This window comes from Amphiprion ocellaris, chromosome 16 (assembly GCF_022539595.1).
Source record: "Amphiprion ocellaris isolate individual 3 ecotype Okinawa chromosome 16, ASM2253959v1, whole genome shotgun sequence".
Taxonomy (NCBI): Eukaryota; Metazoa; Chordata; class Actinopteri; family Pomacentridae; genus Amphiprion; species Amphiprion ocellaris.
In genome coordinates, this window is record NC_072781.1 from 4,230,192 (window position 1) to 4,256,045 (window position 25,854).

At 39.0% G+C, this 25,854-nt stretch overlaps 1 protein-coding gene across 1 annotated transcript in view; it reads right to left on the minus strand.

Moving 5' to 3' along the window:
- Window positions 1–25,854, minus strand: part of arid5b (AT-rich interaction domain 5B) — an 88,471-nt gene that overhangs the window by 46,858 nt on the left and 15,759 nt on the right. The window contains exon 4 of the mRNA XM_023264875.3: window positions 1,139–1,369. Within this exon, the coding sequence (XP_023120643.2) occupies window positions 1,139–1,369 (231 nt within the window). The remainder of the gene's footprint in view (window positions 1–1,138; window positions 1,370–25,854) is intronic.

The following is a 25,854-nucleotide window of genomic DNA, read 5'->3' on the forward strand; positions in this document are numbered from 1 at the left end:
TATACAAATTACAGATTTGCAAAATGAAGCACAGGAATGTTCATAAAAAGCAATAAACAACGAATATCAGTCTTTTTTTAACATCTTTTTCATTCAAAGCCAAACCAAGACACTAATTATCATAAAAATATTCAGAATTTGGTCGGTAGTACTTCCAAATTCAGCAATTTTACATTTTTTAGAAAATATTAAAGCATAAATTGCTGCATTTTGTATTTTTTTGTTAATTTAACTGACCAATAAAGAACAAACAGATTTAATTTTGTATATAACACAGTCGGACAAAACAAACAAACAAAATCAATGCAGCAGAACCAGAGTTAGTGCCTTTTTTTTTATTCAGGGCACTCTCTCCTTGTCAGAACCTGATACCTGCATTACCCACAATGCAACGCATCCACTAACAGTTTGTAAATCCGGGTGTGTTATGCCAACAGCAGCTAATGTGGCCCGGAGCAGCTGGTCTCATGTGGAGATGAGAGGCGACTGCAGAGGTCCGCTGAGCTCACTTTCTTTCCAACTCTTCACCCCCAGATGTGTTTTTGACATTTCCAAACTTGTAGTCTTCAACCCGAGTGAACAAGTGAATCCAGCAATATCACTTTGAAGAGTGAACTCAGCGCACTTCCCTTCAAAAGCCCACTGAGTTGTATGAAAAATGCAACGTCAGAAAGCCATAAACAAGCTGCTTTTTCTCAGCTCATAAAATGTTATTTTAACTTTCTCAAAGGACAGTGACTGGATTTGATTTTATGAACCAGATGCTACGGAAGCTCTGTTTTTGTTGCCCTTTCACAGCCCGAGCTTATATAAATTAAAACTCTAAATGGAATCACATTCATTTTCTAGATTTTCACACAATGGGACCAAATACTTGGCTCGAAATGTTATTTTTCCACTAAAAGCGGACTTTAACAAATGGCCTGGGTAACCAAAATGACATAATTGGAAGTTTGAGATGAACCGTGCTGCAAGAATGAGTTTTAAGAGCATGCATGTGTTCAGAGAAGCTTGGCGGGGTAACGTGCAGGACTCCGAACGCCTCAAACTGCTACTGTAATAGCAGTTGGCATTTCAGATGAGGCGGCGTGATAACTTATCTGAAGGCTACAATCAAATTTCCAGCCGTCACACTCACCAAACTCGTCACAGATGCTCTCGTTCTGCAGCAGGGCGGGGTGTTCGAAGGTGTCGCGGCAGTACAGGATCCTTGTGGCCCCGCCCAGCGCCGCGATGCCGCCCAGCGCCAGCACCGTGTGGTCTATGAGCAGGGAGGACGGCTGCTCCCTGAGCCGGGCCAAAACCGAGCGGTAGCGGCAATACTGGGGGTAACTGAGGACTAAAACCTTCCGTCCGTCCTCCTCCTGGCCTGAAAAACACACAAGATACGCAGAGGCACAGTTAGAAGGTCCACAGAGATAAGGCACAGTTTAATTTGACATTGAACAGCAAAAGCGTTGCAGGGAGAAAGGAAATGTTTTGTTTTTCAAGTGCTCCTGTAAGGCTCATACAGAATGGCAGCACTTAGTTTTACAGGACACATTCAATCTTCCACTTCTCTCTAGGTTTTATTACTTTATTCTCTCACACAGATCATTATTTGGCTACTGTTGTATTCTGGCACATGTGCTGCAGTGTGCTGTGAATATGATCCTTTCTCTCCCCACTGCCTAAGGCCGACTATAAAACTAGAGTTCTTAGACTTAGTTTGTCCCACTGAAATTTACAGGCACAGGCAGATTCATGAGGAATACGAGTCGAATAGATAAGTTAAAAAAAACAAACACTCAACAACACAGGAATTTCACATACGTGTATTGCTTTTAATCCTCTAAACACCAAAACCTGCCAGCGGGGTGTTATTTTCTTTAAAAGTTGCCAGAATTACACCATTTTTTAGAAGTAGAAATTGTAAAAACTGAATTGTCTGGTGTTTCCAGTGTTTGACTTTTGGGAAAATTCCTCAAATTAATCCAAATTCAAGCTTAAAATTGCAATATTGCATCAAAATTCCTTCATTTTACATGTCTCATTTAAAAAAATTCCCGTAAAGTGTTTGGTCAAACCACATTCTGAAGAGTAATAATAAAATAACAGAAAGAATGCAGTATTTTCAACTTTCCGACAATCCTTGACTTAATCATGTGTGACTTTTGGTTTCATTGTGAAAATTGAATCACATTTCAGCTTAAATTGTGATGTTTTATCAATTTAATCTGCATGTCTCAATTAACAGGATGAGATCATTCAACTGTTCGCTCCAACCAGATTGTGTAAAAAAAATTTAAAAAATTCTGCGTTCCTTTTCCAATTAAGAATCCATGCATGAATGTGTTGTGAACAACCATCAAATAACAAAAATTTTGAGACTTTTCGGCTGAACTGTAGGCAGTGTACATAGAGCAGATAGGAGAGAAGTATGGGTTAGACATGTAAGTAGTAAAATATCTATAGTATGTAAAGCAATATTTGTAACACTTGGGGGCACTGGTTCCAGTTGTTTTCAATGTTTGTGAAAAGAAAATTCAACTTTTGCTTTTCCTTTTTTGAAGATTCATGGAATTCTAAAGATACTTTTGAGTTTCTTCACATCTAGCCATGGTTGTGCTGTTTCCATAGCAGTGCAGGATTTTATATTTTCATCAAAAATGAGCCCACAGTGAGGAAAAATGTAGCAGGAGCACAAAACATTACTTCAAATATTCCTGAAAAGCTCCATCTTTGCTGTTTTGACCAGTAACAAGCAGCATCCAGACTTCTATCTCCTTTGTAACACACATTCCTGTCTCTCTCTAACTGCTATCTTTTTACAACCGTGTATCAGGAAATGCATCACATTAAGGAAACAAGAAGCGCTGCTGTTTCGTTGTGACTTTAAATAGTGCTCATGAAAGTTTCACATCCTTTCCTTGTAGTAATAATGCATTTCACCAAACTGACAGGACGCATTTTCACATCAACTCTACAAATATATAATGTAGTCGGGGCGCATGTTTGAAATGCATGACATTCACGTCTCTCAGAGTGATGGGAGGAATGTCAAAACAACTCTCGATGCTTGCTATTTTGATTGACTCTCGTTTTTTAACAAGCAAGTTCAAGGTGGGGAAACCTCAGAGTAATTTAGACAAGGAAGGTGTGTGTGTGTGTGTCTTTTTGTTAACTGGATACGTGGGAAGTCTAAACTAGTTATTCATCTTCATATGGATCTGTTAGTTAGAAAAATCACATATATGACAATACTTAAAAACAGATTTAAAAGTGACCTGTGATTGCACATTAGAGGTTGCAATCTTGCTTTAACCCTCCTGTTGTCTTCATTTATGGGCACCAAAAAATATTGTTTGTCTGAAAAAAATCCCAAAATTCTGAAAAAAAATCCCCAAATTTCTGAAAATTTGCAAAACCTTCAGGAAGAAAATTCCAATAATTCCTTAAAAGTTTCTCTTAAAAGTTTTTTTTTTAAATCCCACAAATTTGGCAAGGAAATTCTTGTAAATATTTTCAAAAAATGAGTGAAAATATTCCAAAAAAAAATCCTAAAAATATCTAAAGTGATTCCATATATATCAGTAAAACTTCTAATATTTTCTTTAAGAACATTCACATAAAAATCAACCAAAATCCGGCGAAATTCGTTGGATTTTGGTTGATTTTTTTTGTGAATATTCTTAAAGTATTTTTAACATTTCTTTTTGTTCACCAAAAAATGTTCAAAGATTTCCCCAAAATATTGAAAATGTGGACATCAGAAGTTTCACTGTGAAAATATATATTTGTCCACATTTTCAAACTTTAAAATGGGTCAATTTTGACCCGCAGGGCAACACAAGGGTTAATCTTCCCTCTATCATTTTACCACCACACTGTGTGCGTCGTTTCTGAATACTGCATTATCACCTGTGACAACTAACCGCCAAAGAAATCTCTTCTGTTATTTGCAGAGCCTGAGAGAAAGGATGTAGAGTCTGAGTGGACATAATAAAATGCCATAAAAACTAGGAAGATATGCCGATAGACAAACTGTTAATATTTCACCAGTGCCACGGAAAAAACGAAACCAAAGATTAGTCCACACGTACACAGGTAGCGTTCAGAACTGGGGATTTTCCTCCTTTGTTCTCCAGCCACTTGAAAATACAAAAACATAACCGAAGCCCTGTCAAAGATCATGCTGAGACAACATAACCGTAACAATAAATCCGTGTTGGCCAATCAGAAGTCTAAACAAAGTGATGACTGGTTCTGGAAGGCTGCCAAAGATGAGGAAGAACTGGTGAATCATGTGTAGACTCATTCTGCCACCTTTGTTGCTCAACGCAGTGAAGGAATAACTGCACTTTTATGTGCAAATATGTTAAACTGTCCACCGTTGCGCAATATCACCTCATTTAAACAAAGGAGATAATAATGAGTACTCTGACATCACAAACCAAGAATTCTACTTTCCCTGTCTCCACCACTGACTACATATTAAAGATGGAATCAGCCGCTGGGTCTGAAAAGTGAAGCCAACATGGGAAACAAACAAAGGAGGTGTTTTAAACCTGCATTCTCTCTGGCAGTCAGCAGGGGGACACATTATTGGTTGTAAAAAGAAATCAGATCGTATAGAAGTCTATGAGAAAATGACCCTACTTCTCCTTTAATATGTTACTTCAGTAAACATTAGACCAATGCGTAAATTGCAAGTTTTGAGACTTATTGAATTCAACATTTTAACCCTTTGATGCATAACCTGGGTCAAAAGTGACCCAAATCCAATGGAAAATGGGTATCTCCTCATGTGGTCTACGCATCAAAGGGTTAAATTTGTGAATTATGGTGCAATTTAGATTGAATTGAAGACAAAGCAGAGCCTGTTTAAGGGTGGATCTACCGTGTCATTGAGAGTAACGTCTTCAGGTTTTCAGTAAGATCCAAGAATTATTTGGTTTTTGTTGGATGAACAACTCAAAATAGATGTCTTTTATTGGGTCAATACATAACTTTGGGACTTTTTGTATCATAGTTGACATTTTTGCTGTTTTCAGACCTAAAATCAACATGGCTGCCTATAACCAAACACCACATGGCATTTTTACAGAAAGACTCTTCTAAATATTATAAATACAATTGAGTAAAATTGAAACTGAAAGTTATTTCTAAAGATATTGTAGTAAACCTGTTTACATGCCATAAATCCACACTTGACTCACACACTACTTTATATTCAATAACTCAGAAAGCCTTGGAGTCTGGCCAGTCTTTTCTTCAGGAGGAAATGACATCATGTGGAGCAGGTCATGTGATCTGGAATTAACACACTTCCTTGAGAGGTGTTTTGTAATGGGTAACTTAGTGGAAAGTGATTTCTTGGACACAGATACAATGTGTTATTTTCCATATAAAATTTGATATATTTCAAAAAAGAAACATCTGTCATGATTACCTCAACCTAATAAAGAGAACACAAAACTATTTGTGAATAAACTCATTTTAAATTCTGACGGTTGTTTAGTAGACATTTTAGTGATATCCAGTCATTTGTATTAATAAGTGATTGTTTCCATAATAAATAATTATGGAATTTGTAAAGACATGACCATAATGAACATAAAAACATTAGTTTTTTTACTTTTAATAAAGATGTAGGCAAGATACATCCCATGGACTTCAGAAGTCCCTCATATATTGTCAACTCTGCTAACGTATTCTCAATGACAACATGCTGATGTTTAGTTGGCATTACATTTACCATCTCCATCAAATTAGTTTTTGTGTTAACTTTCTAAAATTTCTACCAAATTATGACTACATACAAGGATCAGCTGAAGCCGTTAGGAGTGTTTTTTTGCAGATATTTAGCCAGACTGGTACACAGGACTTGAGATGAAGTGCTCTGGGATGGTTTTTATTAGCAATATGCTCCTGACCTTTCTTCCTGAATAAACCTGGCCTCAATCGAGTTCTAAATGTTGATGTTATGCAACTAAACAGGAAGCTAGCTACTGAGGCTTCATGTTACTGCCGGTAATTAAAATGACACTTTTACGCTTAATTATAATACAATGCATCTCCTGCCACCCACATACCCGAAATATAATAATCTATAACTAATTACATGCTCAGTTATTATTATTTAAGCAGCAGGCAATGGTTATATAAGACACTATAGGGAGGTATTACTGGGAATGAGCCCATCTGAAGGAGTAACAGACACATTTTCCTGATTTTAAAGGCAATATAGGACCCAATGTTTCCCCTTGGATTACTTTGCAGGAGCTTCTGCAGGAGCTGAACTAGTAATTGATTTGAAATCCAAATTGCTCGATCGCAAAGCCTGTAATTTAGGATATATTTTATGCAGCGCAACTGACCCGGGGCTTAAAATGTGCCAGTGGTTTTACAAATTCATCCCGTCCTCGTTGCATGACAGTCACGCTTTTGATCGTATCTCACGTGGTAACGCTCCATCACATGATTTAAATCTATTACACAGTGAAAATTGAGCTGAAGCTTGACTTTTAAAAAATTATTTGTAAAAATCAAATCGCAATATCCGCCTGATATCTTCCCAGATCCCTCAGGCCTGCCTCTGTGCTCGACTAAATCTGTTTCCTTTCATCTGCCAATAAATTATATTGCTAGAAAACATCTTAACCACCAAAATACTGAATGGGATTCATGTGAATAAATTAAGATGGAGGGACATTACACAGTATGACTGTGTGATGCACAACTAGATGAATCAGTTTTATTTTCATGTTTTTGTTAATCTATCACTTAATTTTTCAGTTAACAGATTGATATTTGGTCTGTGAAAATAATTTGTATATGAAGCTACAATCAGAATTCCCAAAAGCTAAAGCATACATTTTCAAATGTCTTGATTTTTTCATGGGAAAGAGTCAAAACATCGGAGTTTATTACCACAGACTAAGAACACCTGCAAATATAATGAAATATAATAAATTAGAGACCAAAACCCCTGAATGTTGACTTAAAAATGACTTACATGGGTAAATAGCTGCAGTAAAAATAACAATGACTAACAGTTTCAGCTCTGTGATCACATGAAAAATGAATATTGAGTGATTTTATATGATAAAACTCAGTAAGATAAAATGTAATGTCTCCGGTCAAAAGCTCCCACGAGTATTAGCTACGAATCTGATCATTATCTTGTAGTATGGTGATTATATGATAATAAAACAACACATGACCTCAGCAGAGGTAATACAAAGGACAAAACTGCATAATGATTAAAATGGGGCCAGTAATAATATGCAGACTCATTATGCATGTGCATTGTTTCTAAAAGTTCCACTCAGTGTCACATTTTGTTGACTCACTCGCTCTGAAAAGCTGCAGTTTGAAGGAAAGTGCTAATATTTTTCTAGCTTACAAAGCCAACTACACAGTTCAACAGTTGATGAAGCAGAGTCAGGCAGTTTGAAACACGAGTTTTATATGAATTATTCACCCTCCTGTCTGCTTTTACAAAGCCCTTGGACATGACATTCATGGGAATTTCTGCTGGTAAGTTAATATTTCAAGGGTGGCTAACTAGCAAGGCTTCCTAAAGACGGACAGTTTAAACAGATTTTAAAAATGCATTTTTCCCCCCTTTTTTGGTGTTATTTTATGAAGCTGAAGGCTCATAAAATAGCTGAAATCTGCAGCAGAAACAGGACAGGAAGGACCTCTATTCATAACATATTTACAGCAGCTGCATTCCCGACAATTAGCGTAATTAGTTCCACTGTACTCCAATATGACGGCCACTTCAAAAGAAATTATTAAAACTAGCACACGAGCACACACATGCAGACGGCGTGCACCACAGAGCCAGCAGATGCATAAACACACCATATTCCTGCATGCATGCATATCACACACACACACATTTATGCAGGATTGCGGCATTTGTCGTGTGCAATTACAGCTCAGAGGTAGAGCGGGCTTTGTTTCCAAATGTCAGGGATTTTATTGTAAGCGGTCACCGTCAGACCTGCTCTTTCTCCCGAGGATCCTCACAGCATTTCACTTGATTAGATTCAATTTGGAGAGAGAGCCGCAGGGCATTAGTAACTGTACAAAGGCGTTGTAAAGTACGCATGTCGGCGTGCGCGTGTGTCGGTGCGTGTAATGTACATTGAGTGTATGTACACTTTTAAAAATTCCTTTTGTTCTCGCGGCCCGACCTTTCAAAATAAAGGACGTCCTTATCTGAATGTAAGCCTTCTAATTAGCTGGGGCTGTGGCTGCATCGCTGGAGAGCTGGAAGACATTGTGAGAACATTATGCAATTTGTTTCTCCCTCTCAGGACCTCTTTTCTATTTTCTCTTTCTGTCCGTCTGTCTGTCTGCATCCAATGGCGGTATAGCGTGTTGATCAAACAGCTGCGGTGCAGCAGATTATTTTCAGAACACGCTGTAAAGCTCCTGACCTCATAAACTACAATAGTGTCAGGGTCATAACTGCTTCACGGGACAGCTGATGTTAGAACCACTCAGCCAGTGCAGCTCTCAGTAAATTCTAATACTTTACAGCCTATAGAATACAAACAGTTAAATACTATATTAAGTTCTATGCCTGTGATGCTCTGTGCAAATGTACTTTAATTAAAGGGGAACTCGATTTATTTTACACAACTACATACCCTTAAAGGCTCTAGAGGAGCTTTGTGAAGTCAGAAAAAAAGACCCGAATGAAATCATCGTGATGTCGTCAGGGGCATCTCAGCTTACACTGTTCAAATTTATAACAGAAAACGCATGTTAGAAAGTCGGGAGTACAAAAGACATGGCGGTTTACAAGCCAAGAGGGCTCTAATGAAAGACACTATCGAGTTGCATTACAGGAACTGTAGGATCCAGCGTTTCTGCAGCTTGACTCATAGCGAGTTAGATTAAAAGTCGGAATATTTCGGCTTCTCCCGCTTGAATTTTGACTGTTTCCAATCTGCGGTTGCCAGTAATCGGCACAAGTGACTCTACTCCTAAATTTAAAGTGACCTGACTGGGCTCTCTTTTCCAGCCGCCAATCCTCACAGGCACGCCGAGCAATCCGACAAAACCCGACATCCTCGGTTCTCCACGGGCCTGCTGCTAGCGTTTGATTCCAGCTGCTTCCTCACTCTGTGGTTGCTTTACATGCCAGGTCTGTCTCTGCTGCTTCTGGATGTATATACAGTAAATATAGATAATTACTGAAATTATTAATAATTTATGCATTTAACTCAACTCAAAGCACACACATTAGAAGTAGTGTTTTGTGTGCAATGAGAGACACAAGAGAGAAACCTCCATTCAAGAACATAATTTTTTCAATGGCACTTTATCTGATAAAACAAAGCAGAATGCAGGTAAATCACAGCAGCTGGGCCCTTCATTTGTGTTGTACACTTGTACTGTCTGATATTCCCAAATCAATATATATAATCACCCATCAGCCACAACATTAAAAAGTAGTCAACAGGTTTACTACAATATCTCTATAAATAACTTTCAATTTCAATTGTACTCAATTGTATATATAATATTTAGAAGAATCTTTCTGTATAAATGCCATGTGGTGTTTGGTTATAGGCGGTCATGTTGATTTATAGGCCTGAAAACAGCAAAAATGTCAACTATGATACAAAAAGTTCCACAATTATATGTTGACCCCTAAGCTCTTGCCCCTAAAGTTATTTCTTTCGGACTCCAGCTGTACATTATGTTTTTGGTTGCCGTCATGCTGCAGAATGAATTTGGGATCCATCAGTCCCCTCCATGATAGCACTGCATTAGGGGCAACAATCTAAACCTCTAATGGACCTAAAATGTTTGCACACGACTGAACATACAGAAAATTAACAGAGCAATTCACTATGTAACAGGTGAAGAAGATGAACAATCTGTGCATGAGTACCAATTTCCAGCTGGGATTTAATAGCACTGAAGGACTCAGCAATTGTAAGTGTACAGTAAACTGGCATTAGCGTGGGAGCCATTAACAGAAATGTTCTTGAGCTTACTCAGACTTGGATCGTTTGTGATTTGGCTTGCTGTTATTACTTCTGCTTAGAATAGTATCACACCTACAACAAAACACTACAGAACTGAGCTCTGCTATGCAAAGACCTAAAGATCAAACTGATTGATTAAAGTAATCTTTAAAACAATTCTAAAATTCACTGGTGCAAAACAAGCAGTGACGTTAGCATACATCTGCAGTCTTATTAGCAGACTGGCAGCAGAACTTTGCTCAAGCTGTAGACACTTCAAGGATGACTGAGTTACTCAAGTAAAAAGTGCATTACACTAATGTAGCCAGGATATGACAAAGGCTTGGATGAGTTTCACTGTCTCAAGATGACAAGATGGGGCTGATCTTACTAACATTCCTGAGATTAAAGACGCATGACTGAACCACTTTTGTTATACGCAAATCAAAATGCAAACCGGAATCAAATTTTTACATGTTCAGACACAGCCATTAGGCAAACTGCAGCAAGAGTCCAGAAATTATTAAACTTTTTGGGGGGATAATCATATAAAATGGCTAGTCTGCAAAAGCCATTTGTGGCCTGGAATAACTTAGAAATGACATCAGTCAGGATCAGTGTGACATTAGTGAATGTTTCTTCCTCTTTTCCTTCTGTTTCATGGAAACATACGAGTGTTTCACATTGTTCTGATAATTAAAGATCCCCTATTGTGCAACTTATCATCAAATAACTCAAAATCTCACATGTTTTCACAGTGTGACTTGTAATTTTTCAGCTCAAAATACTGCAGAGACGGTTAATTTCTCCATTACTGTATAATTTCTGGTTTTAGGGTTGTTTCAAATGGGTTGTTTTACTCTGAAAACCAGTTCGATGCTACATAGCACCTGGATTGAATTCTAACTGGCTTGTAAAGCTGGGAGGCAAACCTTTACACCTCCACAACCACAAAACACACGAAAAATGGATTTTCACCAAATGGTACCTGAAGGAAACTGTAAAGTTAGTCCATACAGTGTGTTACTGCCAGAATACTAAGACAGACGACACACAATTGAACAGCAACTGAGACCAAAGCACAAAAAAGAATGCAGAGTTTTTGTTTTTGCACTTGTGATTTGAATAAAACAACTGTCCAGCAGATGCAGAGTCTCCATATTAAAGGACTATACCACTAAATAAGATTGTACTGATTTAATGGCTTCCAGACAGCCATTGTTCTCTATTCACAACAATATGAAAATGAACTTGCCGAGACTTTAAAGTCATTAATAATACATTTGGAAATCCATCACAAGGAACAAACGAAATGTCTGCTTTGATGGTGCATTTAAGGAAAGGAGGACATTTCAGTCATCTGCCAAACAGCGACTTTTTCATGCGAAACATGATGAAAATCATCTCGTCCTTTTTTGCAACATCTGCGTCTGCCTCCTGTCCGTCTTCCAAAAGTCTGATTTCCTCTCAGAATTACTCATCAATGACATGCTTTTGGCAAAATAAATCTTCTTTCTCAGACATCTTGCACATTGAATTTCCCTTGAACACACTATTGCATTTTAAAATATACAAATCACTTGCAACTGCATATCAATAACAGCAGTTTCTGCGTCTGTACAAATAGATTTTCCTGCTGTGCTGACATGGAATGAAAACAGTGCTGAAACAATTAGTCTGTTAATGAATTAGTCCACGGACGGAGAGTGAAGTATCAACAATCTGACAGTTAGCTGTTGGAGCAAAACTTCCATTTACAAAAACCTGCCCTCAGCTTTTCTCATAGTTGTATATCTTGGATGCTGTCAATTGAAAACCTTCGTATTTTTGCAGCTATGTATAGAATAAGCACTGAAAAACAGCAGAATATGTCTAAAACTAGTTTGTGTTGAATGTTTAGGAAAATTTTCGTCATGTTGAGTGCAGTGGAATCATACTTATTGTGGTAAAACATGCAACACAAGCTGCAAAGCCTTTTAAAGATGCATTAAACGGGGAATATTACACTCCTGGATCACACTGTAAGCAACACTGCAGCAGTCCACAGCAGACTGGTAAAGTCATTAGCAGCAGTAGCTGTCATGAGACACTGTACACTAAAAATAATGATGTCAATTCACCCCAACATAGTAAAAACCAACGCGCTGTAAGACATGTGCACAATTCTGCTTCATAAATATGACAAAATTACGCCTAACAACACAGGATGGAACCGATATTTGTGGTGGAAATATTCCGGCGAGCCAAGTCTTCTTTTGATGAAACGCATTTAGTAAAAAGAGAAGACTGTGCTGTATGCTGTACGAGAGAAACAGCAGTGGAAGTAAAGATGATGAGAACGAGCTCTGACACTATATTATACCAGAATTGAAGGATATTTTGTGAAAATACGCCAAAGGAAGAATTTCTGGTTCTTTTTCATAACAAGCATGATAAATTACTCATCATAATCAAACCTCAGAAATGCTGCATACGACATGAAACTCATTAGCTGAGGTTGAAGCAGCTGCTCTGCTGGATGAATAGCTACTGCAATGTTAGATGAAACATCATAGATATCATTGAATTTCAAAACTGGCAAAAGAAAAAGGGTGATCTGCTGCTGCATCTCTGAGATCCTCTGGCTTTTTTCTATTATTATTGTTATTATTGGAGAATTTCTGTAGCGGCTTTGAAAGTTGAGAATAAAACTGGTTTGTAATCTGAGGACCGCTGACAGTTTAAAGCAGATCCACGCTGGCTAATTAAAAACCAAATGTGACTCATGTAAACTGTGTCATTTACATTCAACCAAGCTTAAAAATATTCCAACTGCCCATGAGCTCTGACAAGATCTTTCAGGCAAGTGCGCTCATTTCTCTTGTCACAGACGAGCAGGGAAAAGCTGAAAACCATTACTCTCATGCTCTCTGTCACCCGCTGTAGTCCTTAAATCACTCACTCGGCTCAAATTTGCTGTTGTCAACATTTCCACATTATCTGCTCGGCCAAGGAATTTACTGGATCCCCCTGCTGCTTTTGCGGGGTTGGCGAGAAAAGGCAAGGCATGTAACCCAGAGCCAATAATGTCACTTTCATATTTGATGGGGGGTTTTTTATACACTCCAATGGTAACACCAAAACAAGTTGAAGATTTTTTTAAAAAGGCGAGAGAAAGAAGTAATGCACTGAAAGAGAAAGAAAGCGGGAGAGGAGACAGGCATAGTTCCTTGTTTAGTATTCTCACTCCACGCTGCAGGCTCTCTTCACCTGCCTCCGTATTGATCTCCGAGGTTGCCCTGTTTCCATTTAGCCTCTTCTCATAATATATAACACATCTCTGATTCATGCAGCTCCTCTCTGTCTGTCTCTCTCTCACTTTTCAATGAGGGGACATGACACTGACAGGGGGCCACATAAGCAGCAGCAGGCGCCCGATCTGGCTATTGGTTTCATGTTATTGAAACCTGACCAAATAAAGAGGGAACAGCATCTGTCAATGACACCAAATGGAAATGATGCGCGGGGGGGGGGTCACATGTTCACTAGAGGCAACCTTGTGTTTCCCATAAAGAGAACATTACATAAAACAATTAAATAAAGTCATTGAATTTGCATGAGTCATCGTTCATCCAATCTGTGAATGACTACACTGTCTTGGATAAAACAAAATGTGCTAGAACATTTCGTTAATTGCAGCCGAGGCTGTGCAGTAAACAAAATCGCATTAATCACGCAGGGGATGCGGCATCAATAAATCACTACATTGGTGTAAAACGAAGCAAAGGAATCACGCAGACACCAACGTTCAGCTTTAGTCCGTGCAAAGGCGAGTAAAATTGGAATAATGCTTCACATTTATTTGATGAATCTGCATAGAATAACATACTGTGTTTGCAAATGACTCAGCGGCCGTCCGTCATCAACATCACATCAGTCACACACGCTGACTCTCCCCTGCTCATTATATCTGCTGCAAGCTGCGCTCTCTAACACAAACACACACAATGTACACAACACATACCCCGTCCTGCAGATGGATCCTCGGCTTATCAATCTGAACGGGCTAATATGGCTCAAATCAATAGCACATTATTATTAAGAGTTTATTTCCTTTATCAGGATATAATGACAAATAGGAGTCAACGGATTATTGGCCTGTCTGATTATTGGATCCCATATTCAAAATTGTTGGTTAGATCACTTTTTATGAATATAAAAATGCACTTCTTTGAATCTGAAGTGGTCACCACTTCCTGGTCTGGAGGAATATCCCTCCCATGGCACCGTCTGATTGGTTACATGTTATGAGAATAAACCAATCAATAGGGAAGGATAAATGTTAAAAGTTTCTCATAATTAGACATAAATAAACAAAGACATTTCATTTAAGTTTGGTGTTGGACTTTGTGTTATTCCAAGTTCTGACGCTCAGATTTTCATTTTCACTACAGTTATACATATCTGTTATCAGTCTCCTTTCATTTTTAATAATCTGTAACTCTATCGGCCCTGGAAAAAAAATCCCAAAAAGACAAAAAACATATCGGTCGAAAGTCACCAATGAACCAAAAATGGGGACACAGCCTATGAACTGTACTGCTATGAATTGCATCAGATAGAACTCCACGTCACAGTGGCAGTAATCAATATTTTTGCATCATATTAACAACAGATTAACTTTACAATGTGTAATATCAGGCCAGTTGCAGTGACTCAGTTATGTCATCATCAGCTCTGCGTTCCCTTTTACCTCAATGGTTTAATTTTATGACTCAAATATTTCCTTCTAGTTTTGCAGCAGAAACCCTAAAACCTGCAGCAAAGGCAGTTAAACACAGTCAGCGACTAGTTAGTGAACATAATAGAGTATTCAGCAGCTGAAAAGTCAGATAAATGTGTCCTATATAGACTTTATGAAGAAATAGCACACCAGTTCATACTTTCACAGACTGTTCAGTGGCCACCAAAGGGTCAAAAATCTTTATTAGGGATTCACGATATTGGATTTTTGCAGATATTTCATGTACAATCCAGATATTGTGGTCAACTGCCGATTCAACACAGATTTATGTACATATTTTCCTATTTAATTGGAGCCTATTTTATCACAGCAAATGCAAACATAGAATATAATGCTTATCAAATGTACACATGCACTGGGCAAACTACTTCAACCTCCATGTTGCACAGGCCATTTATGTAACATTTTTATGCAAATACAGTTTTGCATGAAAATGTTACATAAAGTTTTGCATCATCCACCTGTTAATATTTATCTTGGGCTGATTCTGATATCATCACACATCTCTAACCTTTTCAATTACACTTTTCTCCTGACAATAACAACATTATTAAAGGCCTTGATGTTTACAATAAATGTCAATGACACCAATGTGTTCAGAGGAAATTAGAATAGCAGCATATGCAGCTTCTTTGCTGTTCATTTGTAAACACAGTGTGTTTTATTCACATTTTCGCCAGCGTGTTTAAATTTTAACGCGCCCTGCTGAGAGAGGCTGTCCAGCATGCAGTCTGGTGTTTTGTTTATTGAGAAAGTTTAACAAGGTGCAAGTCAACTCCAGTAGAAATTCAAACCAACAACAAGCTGGAGGCGGTTTTGTCAGGAGGTGGGGACTGGAGGAGAAGTCAGTGTACTTAGTGTCATATTTTGCTATACATACGACTGTTTGGAACACATTGAGCTCAGCAAATGATAGCTGTAAAGTGGTGCTTTCTGCAGGATGGGTTTGAGAAAGCAATGTGCAATTTGAAGCACTTCTACTTTACTTGTATTTCCATTTTAAGCAACTCCACAGTATTTTGGAGTGACACATTGTACGTTCTCCTCCACTACATCTATGTGACAGCTTTCCTTTTGAGATGAAGATTTTCTAGAATGGATAATATAACAAGCTTTTAAAAACACAACACATTGTTAAAGACTAAACCGGTAGTTTCCAAGCCTTAATTTCATCTGACGCCTTCCAAAAAGCAGTGTGCAGTCGCCCCCCCCCCCCAAACTCCTCACATGGTTTTATTTCATTAAACGCTCACATGATCCAAGATCTCACCAAAAATCAAAGATTGAAGAAAAAAAAAGTTCACAAACTGAAAACAGATCTGTGTAGCTTTTTTCCTTCTCTTTCTCGCTCTCATTAATCATCCAACAACCCCTCAGATTTATTTGCTGTCTCTGTATCTAAAACTGTTACTGTTACAACAGCAACATGCTGCTTCAGTCTTAAAAATCTCATGATCTCATCTATAATAATATATCAGTCGGATGGATCAAGGCAGTATTTTTAGTTTATACTTCAGGACTTTCTATGATGAACTTTTGCTTGTAATGGAGTATTTTTACTTTACTGTTTTGCTACTTTTAGCCAAATGAGAAATCTGAACCCGAAAATGTGAATCGACTGCACACATGAGCAACTCAAGCCGATCACATCTGCCGCTCTGCGTGACGGATGCGATATCAGAGCAGATCAGATGGGTGGAGCAAGTGTGTCTTTAAGGAGATTTCTGGGCTTTACATTCACATCCCTAATTCTTCTTAGAGAATCACAGTCTCACAAAAGGGCATTAGCACCCAGAGGAAATGTTCCATTGAAACTGTACAGAGGGCAGCGACAATAAGACAGAACAGAGTCTAATACGCAGAAACAGAGCGAAAAGGGAGCCCTCCATGCATGCTGGGTCCTGTTCTTAATTATAGTAAAGCACTAAAGTGGCTCATTCATTTCAGCAGGGTGGGGCAGTGGCCTGTGACAAAGTGTGGGGGGGGGAGAAAAGGAGAAACATTTATATAATTTTCGCCTCAATTTATTCAAGTGTGAGGCGCAAGGATTGAGGACACACAGCTATGCATACAAAAACAAGCACACACTCGTGCACACATGCGCACTGGTAGTCGCATATAAACAGAGAGAAAATTCAACTTCCCTCAGCTTAATTCCATCCCAGATGTTCTTGCGGTTGACGGAGGGGGGGGGGAGAGAAGAAATGGCCACACCATATTTTCAAAAAACACACACCCATATTAAATGTTTTCAGCAGAGGAAGAGAAGAGAAGAGAAGAGAAGAGAAGAGACAAAACAACACAAGCACTTTCCTCCAGTTGATTTATGTGATTCTATTACATTAAACATTCTTTCCCCTGAGCAGGCTCAGCTCCCTAGCAACCATCGCTCGCAGCCCTAATGTGTCTGGCACGAGGCCAGGGAAAGCTGCCTGCCTTATTGATTGCCAGATTGAAAAGTTTGCATTTAATAGGTCCTGTAATACATGAAGGAATTATTCAGAGGGGCTCCTTGTCAAAAACCCAAACTGGCTCTTTTTGACTTTCAAAAAAACAACGGGGGCCGAGCAATAAACGAGCTGCGAGAAAAACCGCCAAAGAACTCCTTGTTTTGTGTTTGAAATTATACGCAGCCCCTCAGAATTATCACCATCACAGAGAAGTAAACTTGAAACTGTGATTATTACCAAAGTTCGAGGCCACATTAAGATGAGGAAAACAAGTTTGTGCTGCGTTGATCCCCCTTTTGTCGAGTGATGGATTGGCCCTAAACGCTATTCGCTGTCTGGTCCCCGGCTAATGAAAGACAACTGCTGGGTTTTGGGGGTCAATCCACTTATGGTGCAGTCAATTCTGAGAGTAAAAAAAGCTGCTCTGCAAGAACACGAAATGTGCAAATACCACAGGGAGTAAATTTAATCAGCTAGCTTTGGTTGCAGAAATACAGCTGCCTCTAACACAAACAAGTGAAACCTCTCTCCACGTCTCTTCCCCTCTCCTCAAACAAGCCTAAAAGCTGCTACACCCAGGTGATGATACTCTATCTGCTATGACGGCCACTCTCATTTGTCACGCAGCTCTGTCCGACACAAACTCAATTGAGCAGCTGTGATCAGAGATCTCAGAGGTTGTCAGCGACAGAGAGAAAGAGGAATACATAGAATTTCTGCAGCTCAGCCTGTAGTAGACAGCGATTTCAACCTCACATATCCCCTCTCCAGCAGAATGAAATGGATGACATGTTTGGCTTTAAATGTATCTTTAATGGGACAGCAAGTTCCCATTTGAGTGAGTTCTGCTGGAAGGTTAGAGCAAAGGAGGGAGAGCGGAGAGAAGAAAACATCTTATCAGGAGATTGGGAATTGGGTCAGGCGAGGAATTACATGCCATTCTAGATCAAAGTTGTCGTGTGTATTTCCTCAAAGAAGGGCCCCTCATTATCAACTCAGACTTATTTCTCAGGGCATATGCTGTGTAAAATGAAACACGATTTAATATGTTTTCCATAAAAGAATGAAGCAAAGAAAGAGCAGGAGGGGGGACAAAAGAATAACACTGGAGGCTATTTGGGACAGGCATGTTTCCCAATGGTAAAACTGTAATGAGAAAGAGAAGGGGGGTGTTTGTTGGAGATGTTGAGGGGGGTGTTGTTGTCATCCAGCATGGCTCCATTGTGGATTCCTGTCATTATATAAGAACTTCTCCCTCTCTCTCTCTTTCTATCTCTATATCATCAGATCTGTACGGAGGAGGAAGGCTTTAAATAAACAGCCCGTACAGTTAAGCCAACTGGAACCCTTTTCAATAATTACATCCAGCACAATACTCAATTTACATTGCATTTATTTAGCTGGAGGACTTGACAATGTGGCAAAGAAAAGAGTGACATTAGCGGCGGATGATAACAACTAGAGCGGTGAGCTCCCCAAGGGGAGACGTTTTAGTCTGTGGCTTAGAGGGAGACTTTACAGATAGCAATATGTCATTAAAAACCAGTTCCATCTGTTCACATTTCTTGTTTATGTGCTGTCATGGATATGAAGCATATTGAAGATACAAAGCAAATCCCAGAAATGCAATCTGTAGGATTTTCTCGTGCATGCTTTGCTGTGCAATTAGCTGTGATTACACATTTTAACAGTGCCACATAAAAGAAAACAACCACCACTAACAATTGTTTTCTCTCCACAAGCCCTAATGATCTCTGTTTGAAGTTCCCAAGTTCGGTCCTACACAAACTGTTTTCACAAGGCTGCAGTCTTATTGAAGCGACATACACAGTATCTGGCTAAACAAGCAGGTAATTTCTGATAAACTGCAGCCAGCTCAGCTTTAAACTCATTCATTCCAGATTACAGAACATGACCTCTGATGTGGCAAACCTCCGTCCTCCACTTTACCAGCAGAGCTGTAATCACTGTAATGCAGCACATACAGTGTTTGTAGCCGCTTGTCTCACATTGCACAGCAAAGATAAGAACTTCACTGGAGAATATCTACTAGCTGCGATAACAAGTTTATATACACTGGTCATTCATGCCAGAAATACTTCTTATTTCTCTCTGTAATATTTCTGTTTTTAGTATCAGTCACAGTGAAATCCAGTCCAATGTGTTTTGAAAATGAGATATACTTGTCTATGTGGTATTTTTATTATTTATCCTTTCAGAGTTTTCCATTTTTTGCTGTGCAAACCACAACCTGTAGCAACAAAGTTTAATGTCACAGTGACACGGCATGAAATGAAAACAACATGAGTCCAAGAAATTATTTGGCAAAAGGCCTCTGTTGTCTTAGAACTTGCCTTGTCTTTGTGACGACTGCCGACGTGGGCGTGTCATAAGACAGACTTTTTCCTCGTGAAAGTCAAACATAGCTTTTCGCTCTCGCATTCAGTAATTATCTTAAGCAAGATAAATCAGAGTTGTGCCTACACAGGAACACGGTGATTCTGTGACTGGGCTATTGTTAACTTTAGATATTACGCCCTGACACACTGAATGAAACAACAGCTTTCCCTGAGTTATGGCTGACGGGAAAAACAAGACTGGCTGAATGCCTCTCATTTTGCCAAGTGCTCCTCGGGCCACCACATAACAAGGAAATGGACTGACAGGTTGAGAAAGAGGACAGAGAAGCATCAATGATCTATTGTTTGCAGCCAGGGCGCTCGGTCCAACTCCTCTGGCAGTCAATATATCAAAGAAACCAAAATATATTACACCATCTGCACCGAGATGTTTTACAAATACAAATTACGTCATTTGTAGTTCTCTGGCTTAATAAAAGCATTAAGAACAGTTATGTACCACAGCAAGTATGTGTGACCAAGCAGAGAACACACACACACACACACGTCTGGAATCTATCAAAACCCCCAGTGCAATTAGCTTTCAATGCAGGAAAAATGCATTACCTCTGTGCTGTAAAATGAACACAGTTACTCCAACAAGGCCAAAAGTCTATCTTCTACACCGTTTACAGCAGCACATATAATGCAGCCTGACTCGATTCTGCTTTACAGATTATGAAAGACATTAAGTAGAGGTTGAGAAGTTGATCTGCAATCGGCGACGAAAGCTATTTTTACCTCGACACGGGTCTGACTGAAAGTGTTTTTCCAGCGCTGGAATGTGAAGGTAGAAATAAATGGTTGTTTAATGTTCGCACACCCGCACATTGTGAAGAAGTCAAGTTATTATTAACAACGTGCCCAGCTCAGTCTTATTAAATCATGTAACAACAAAGCTCGATTCAAGTCTTATTAAGGGAAAAAAGTGGATCCTTTACATTCACATTCAGTTTGGAACTCATAAAAAGCCATGATTTGGGTTTGTACATCAGAGCGAACTGTACAGAAAGTAACAACAACAGAACAGAGTGGCCGCTGAGGAAATCTTTTGTTTACTGTTGACATCAAATTAAATGCATCTCAGTTTTCCAAGATAATGCAATAATCTGAATCATGTTCATGTGCCCTTATCTGACATAGCTGAGCTGATAATAGTCAGACGCGGAAAAAAACATTAAATTATTCACTGGTTGGTGACTTAACCCTTAAAAACTCATCTCTGTGTATCAAGGTTACATATTTCAAAGCTTTTCCATGACAGTAATCCCTACATGCCTCAATACAGCTTAGATATAGGCCTGCAATTAATGACTATTTTCATTGCTGATTATTTCCTTGATCAACGGTTGAGTTGTTTGATTCATTAAATGAGAGAAAATGGCAGGAAGACACCTTTAAATGTCTTGTTTTGGTCGCAATCAAAAGATATTTAGTTTACCAACATATAGAAGGAACAAAACCAGAAAATATTCAAATTTAGGAAGCCGAAATCAGAGGATTTTAATGTTGTTTCTTTAGAAAATACTAAAACCAATTAATGAAAAGATCGAAACAACTGGCAATTTAAATAGCCGTTTCTCTGTTTCAATTTAACTACTTATCTTCTTGCTTTAATACTTGCAGATCTATGAAGCCTCTGTCTTTCTGTCCTCGCTGCAGCTCAAGCACACCAGTTCAACTGCAGCTCTGCTTAAACACTGTAAAACTACTCTACATTATACAATGGCACGTTGCGATATTGCAGCAATTCAGTGACACATGTTGGAACTGGAAACCAATTCTGAAGAAAAAGAAAGATGTGGAAAGTCCCATCGTTCCTTCGGTTTGTTTTGTATGAAAACCTGAAAGTCTGAATCAGTGCTTTTGAAAGCGTCACTGCAGTTTCAAGGTGGAAATGCTCAGCTAAGGCTCAAGATGTATCTTCTACTATATATACATACACAGAGACAGAAAGAAAAAAGACACCATATGGACATGTTACCAAGGTGGGAAACTTTTTCTTCGAGGGAGTCTTTAAATTACATAAAAAATAAGTAGCACTATGCAAAAACGCTGCATTATAAGTAAAAGTCTTGCACTGAAAATGTCACTTAAATAAAACTTTGTAAGACGTATTATACTTTCTTTGTACTGTAATACAGCTTTATATGCCTATACTCTGATTTTTACAAATTATTATTATTGATGCATCAATATGAAAATAGCACTTTACCCTTGTAGCTTGTAATCATTTATAAAATGATCACATCTTTTGACTAGCATAAAGTCGCACTACTCCAGTAAAAGGTGGGTGCAGAAGTTGATTACGTACTGCTAGTCAAAGTACTGCAAGATTCTTGTCACTGATTTGACTTTCAAGTCCTTTTAATAGGCACAACAGGCCGCTCTGAGGAGGACAGTTTTACATGCATTCATAAAGCAGATGGACTGGCATTCTCATAAAATATGCAGAGTTATTAATTGTACAATCTGTGATGTCTAGAATGCCTAGCGAGCTGCGCAAAATTATCCATATCTATCTATCAGAAGGCAGAATGTGAAACTGTCATGCAGAAAGAAACATATCAGAGGGGGGATGTGCAAAAAAAAAAAATTCCACTTTGAAATATTAATGTTGCTGCAATACTTTAAATGAGCATCATTTTTGACTAAGATTAATATAGAAATGTCTCCCAAAAAGCCCTGCTGGTTGGGTAACACTTAAGCATGAGTCACAGTAACTGGAACAGGCAGGCAAATTTGTTTAAGAAAAGAAAGCAAAAGCTCCTCAGTCACGCAGAGATAAAAATCAGTGTCATTGTAAGGCTTTTCATAAGACAATCATTAAAGAAATCATTTAAAACACATCTATCAGGAGATTTTTCTCCCGAGGCGGAGGAGCCGGTGTATTATGAAAGCACCTCGCTCCGTTTCTGTCTATTTAAGATGCCTGGCAGAGGTCACATCAATAGCATCTCTGTTGTTCCAGACCTGACTAATGGAGAGAAGAGAGACACAACTGTTGTTTCAGACCGCCTTAATGGAGAGACAGAGCTCTTCATTTCCTCTGAGGCCATTTTCATTGTTTAACCATCCACCAGCCTTCCAGCTCCCCCCTCCACCCCCTCCTTTTCCCCTCGCGCACGTCGAAAAAAAACACATTATGTGACATTCCAGAAATAAAATAACACAAATTATTGATGAATATAGCTATCCAAAGAAGCTGAATTTGATTAGGGTGTGAGCCATAACAGGATATGGCTCGGGTGTTGGGTGGGCTCCCTCGCTCTCTGATTCTCTCTCGGTGTGTCTTTCTCTCTCTTTCTCCCATTCAAATTCGAGGCATGCTCAAACATCTAATAGATTTTTCCACCCCGGCACACAATTTACTGCTTACAGATTTAGAATTCTCTGGCTTCCGGCCAGGCCACAGTCAGAAGGGAATTAATGATATGAGCACATCAGTGAGGAAAAACAGCTTGTGATTCTCTCTCCTACAGGTCTGAGCATAATGAAGAAGATACTGCCATAAACCCCCCAAAAGGAGGAGGAAAAAAAAACATACCAGAGGAGGAGAGGAAAGAGGAGGGGGGAGAGAGGCACATAATCAATACAAACACTCCATTAAATTACTTCAAAAGGGATTTTGGACAGTTTCTAGAATTAGTTCTGCGGAAAAAAGCAGAAGGGGAAGCAAATATGTTTGAGGGGCGGAAAGCAAACAAGTGCAAACGGTACAATCTGCCACAGAACGGAGGAGTACAGTGGCGGTGTGTCTTACAAAAGCGTGGCGTTCTTTCTCTCTGTCAGAGTCACAACATACCATTACTCTTGTAACACCACAACCCCGTTGTCTTTATCTCTTCCAAGAAACCGCTTACTCCTTCCCACGTCGCAGCCGAAACATAAAAACAGCTTCACGTGTGATAGTGGCTCAAAGTCCCAAATATTGTTCTGTATTGTCACCAAGACAAATCAACCGTGCGCAGACAGCATCTGTCTGTTTCCTTATCACAAGTTCCTACCCGCATAAACATTCGGTGACGCTCTGAACAGTCTCTGAAAAGGGACAGAATCTACTCTCTACATCAAATTGAAATGTTCCGACTGAAATATTGTCAGGATATCAGCTCGGGTATATGTGCCAAGCCTGGCATACAGATCAGATGTTGCATCAGAGGGAAATACAGTGGTTGTATCCCCAAGTGAGCGAGGCTGTAAAGAATCCTGAAATGCAGCGACGCGCCTCAGCGCTCTATTATGCCTCCGAGCTCAATCAAAATAAGTGACGAATAAACAACTAAATCAACTACGGCCAACAACAGTCAGTATTAAAGCTGCAACTTACAATTATTTTAAGTGTCAAGTGATTAATCAAGTAACTGTTTGGTCTAGAAAATGCCAGAAATGGTGAAAAATGTTGATTATTGTTTATCAAAATCCAAAACGACATCCTTAAATGTCTTTATATTCAGTTTACTGTCACAGAGGTGCCAAGAAACCAGAAAATATTCAAATTTAAGAAGCTGTAATCACAAAATTTGACATTATATCTTTAATCTATTATTACTGAAATTGTTGGCGGTGGACAACTAATCAATCATTTGTTACAGATTTAGTCAATATTCAAACTTAAAAGCTCAGATGTGCTGTTCATGTGCACTATTACCCCATCGTGCAATGCAAAGAGGAAGTGAGCGTCTTCCAAAGTTGTTGGTCAGAATGTCTGGGAAAAGATTGAAAGATAGCTACTGAATTTAATTAACGCATACTTCAGAAGTCTCATATTAGCTTCAGGTAAAGATGGAAAGAAAAACAACGCGAACCAGCCCTTTAATTTGCTGTGTTATTCTACGGTTGCAGTTTGATTGACGTCTCAAACCACAACTATAATTATCTGTTTGTATAAACTGATCTGCGCGTTCAGTATAATAAGATCAGAACTACTTCACTATAATAGAAACCATATAGAGTATTACCATCTTGTATACAACTATTAAGTGGTTTGGAACTGGGGCTTCTAATGCAGATTAGTTGGGAGTGAAGGTTGGCCATTTATCGTATGGTTGGAGGTTTGAACCCTAGCTTCTGTTATTTGCATGCCCTTGAGGAAGACGCTGCACTCTAAATTGCTCCTGATGTAGTGTTTACAGGACTATGGGGAAAAAACGCAAGTCCCTCTTAGTTAAATACATACTCCAAATGAGCCTAATGTAAATGTAAACCTGAAATATACAGCATCCGTTGTCATGAAGGTCAGTTATAATGGATTATTGAGGGGAAAAAAGTCTATATATTCATTCATTTTCAGCACAGAACTCACATCTAAGTGCTGTCTGACTCAAATCTATTCCGCGAAATTTGAGTCTGGACATTGACGGAGATACTGGACGGGAAGCATCGATCAACCATTTGCAGCTTTTTGTACAGCAGCAAAGAGCTTCATGACAAACACGCATTTCCTTGAATAATAATAATAACTGACCTTCATTTCCATCGCTAACTGAATATTCTATGAAAATGTTGATGTTTTCGGATGTTTAATCCATCATGAGGCTTTGGAGTGATTCACTGTATAAATTTGACGGGTCAAACGGGAGAATTCTAATGAACAAAACTGCATTTTCAGATTTTAGCTTCCAAAATGAGGTGCAGCACAGAAATATTCCATGAAGTTAAGGAGATGGGTGAACTGTTTTCACCGTCGATATTTTCTGCCGGCATGATAAGTTTTTCCTGTCTCGGTGTTTTCTCAGAGAGGCCTGATCCTGGCGGCACCGAGAGGATGAACCAGCCACAGATCATGCTATATGTGAGGGCAGGAGTCATGAACACCGTCTATGTTCTTTGAATGCAGGAGTCACAAGCTCTGACCTCGTATAATCCTCCGCATCACCTCAACTCACATCTGCTCCACACTGAAGGCTGAAGACAAGACAAAAAAATAACCATTGAGCTATTTTGTGAGCAAGAGCCATCCTTTGTGTGTGTGTGTGTGTGTGTGTGTCTGTGTTTTTTATTATTATTATTATATTCCTTCTACAGCTCTCTGTTTCTCCCGGCACAAGCCAACAAACTGTATCAGCAGATACAGCTCTCAAACACTCGGCCTTGTAGTATACGACCAGAAACCAATTTCGGCAGGCAGCAATGAAAAAAAAAAACAAGAATCAGGCCAGTCCTCTGGGGAGATATAGAGGGGCAGAATGTAAACTTCCCTGGCAAGCCATCCCCGGTGGATTGAACTGTAAAAAGAAGCTCTAATG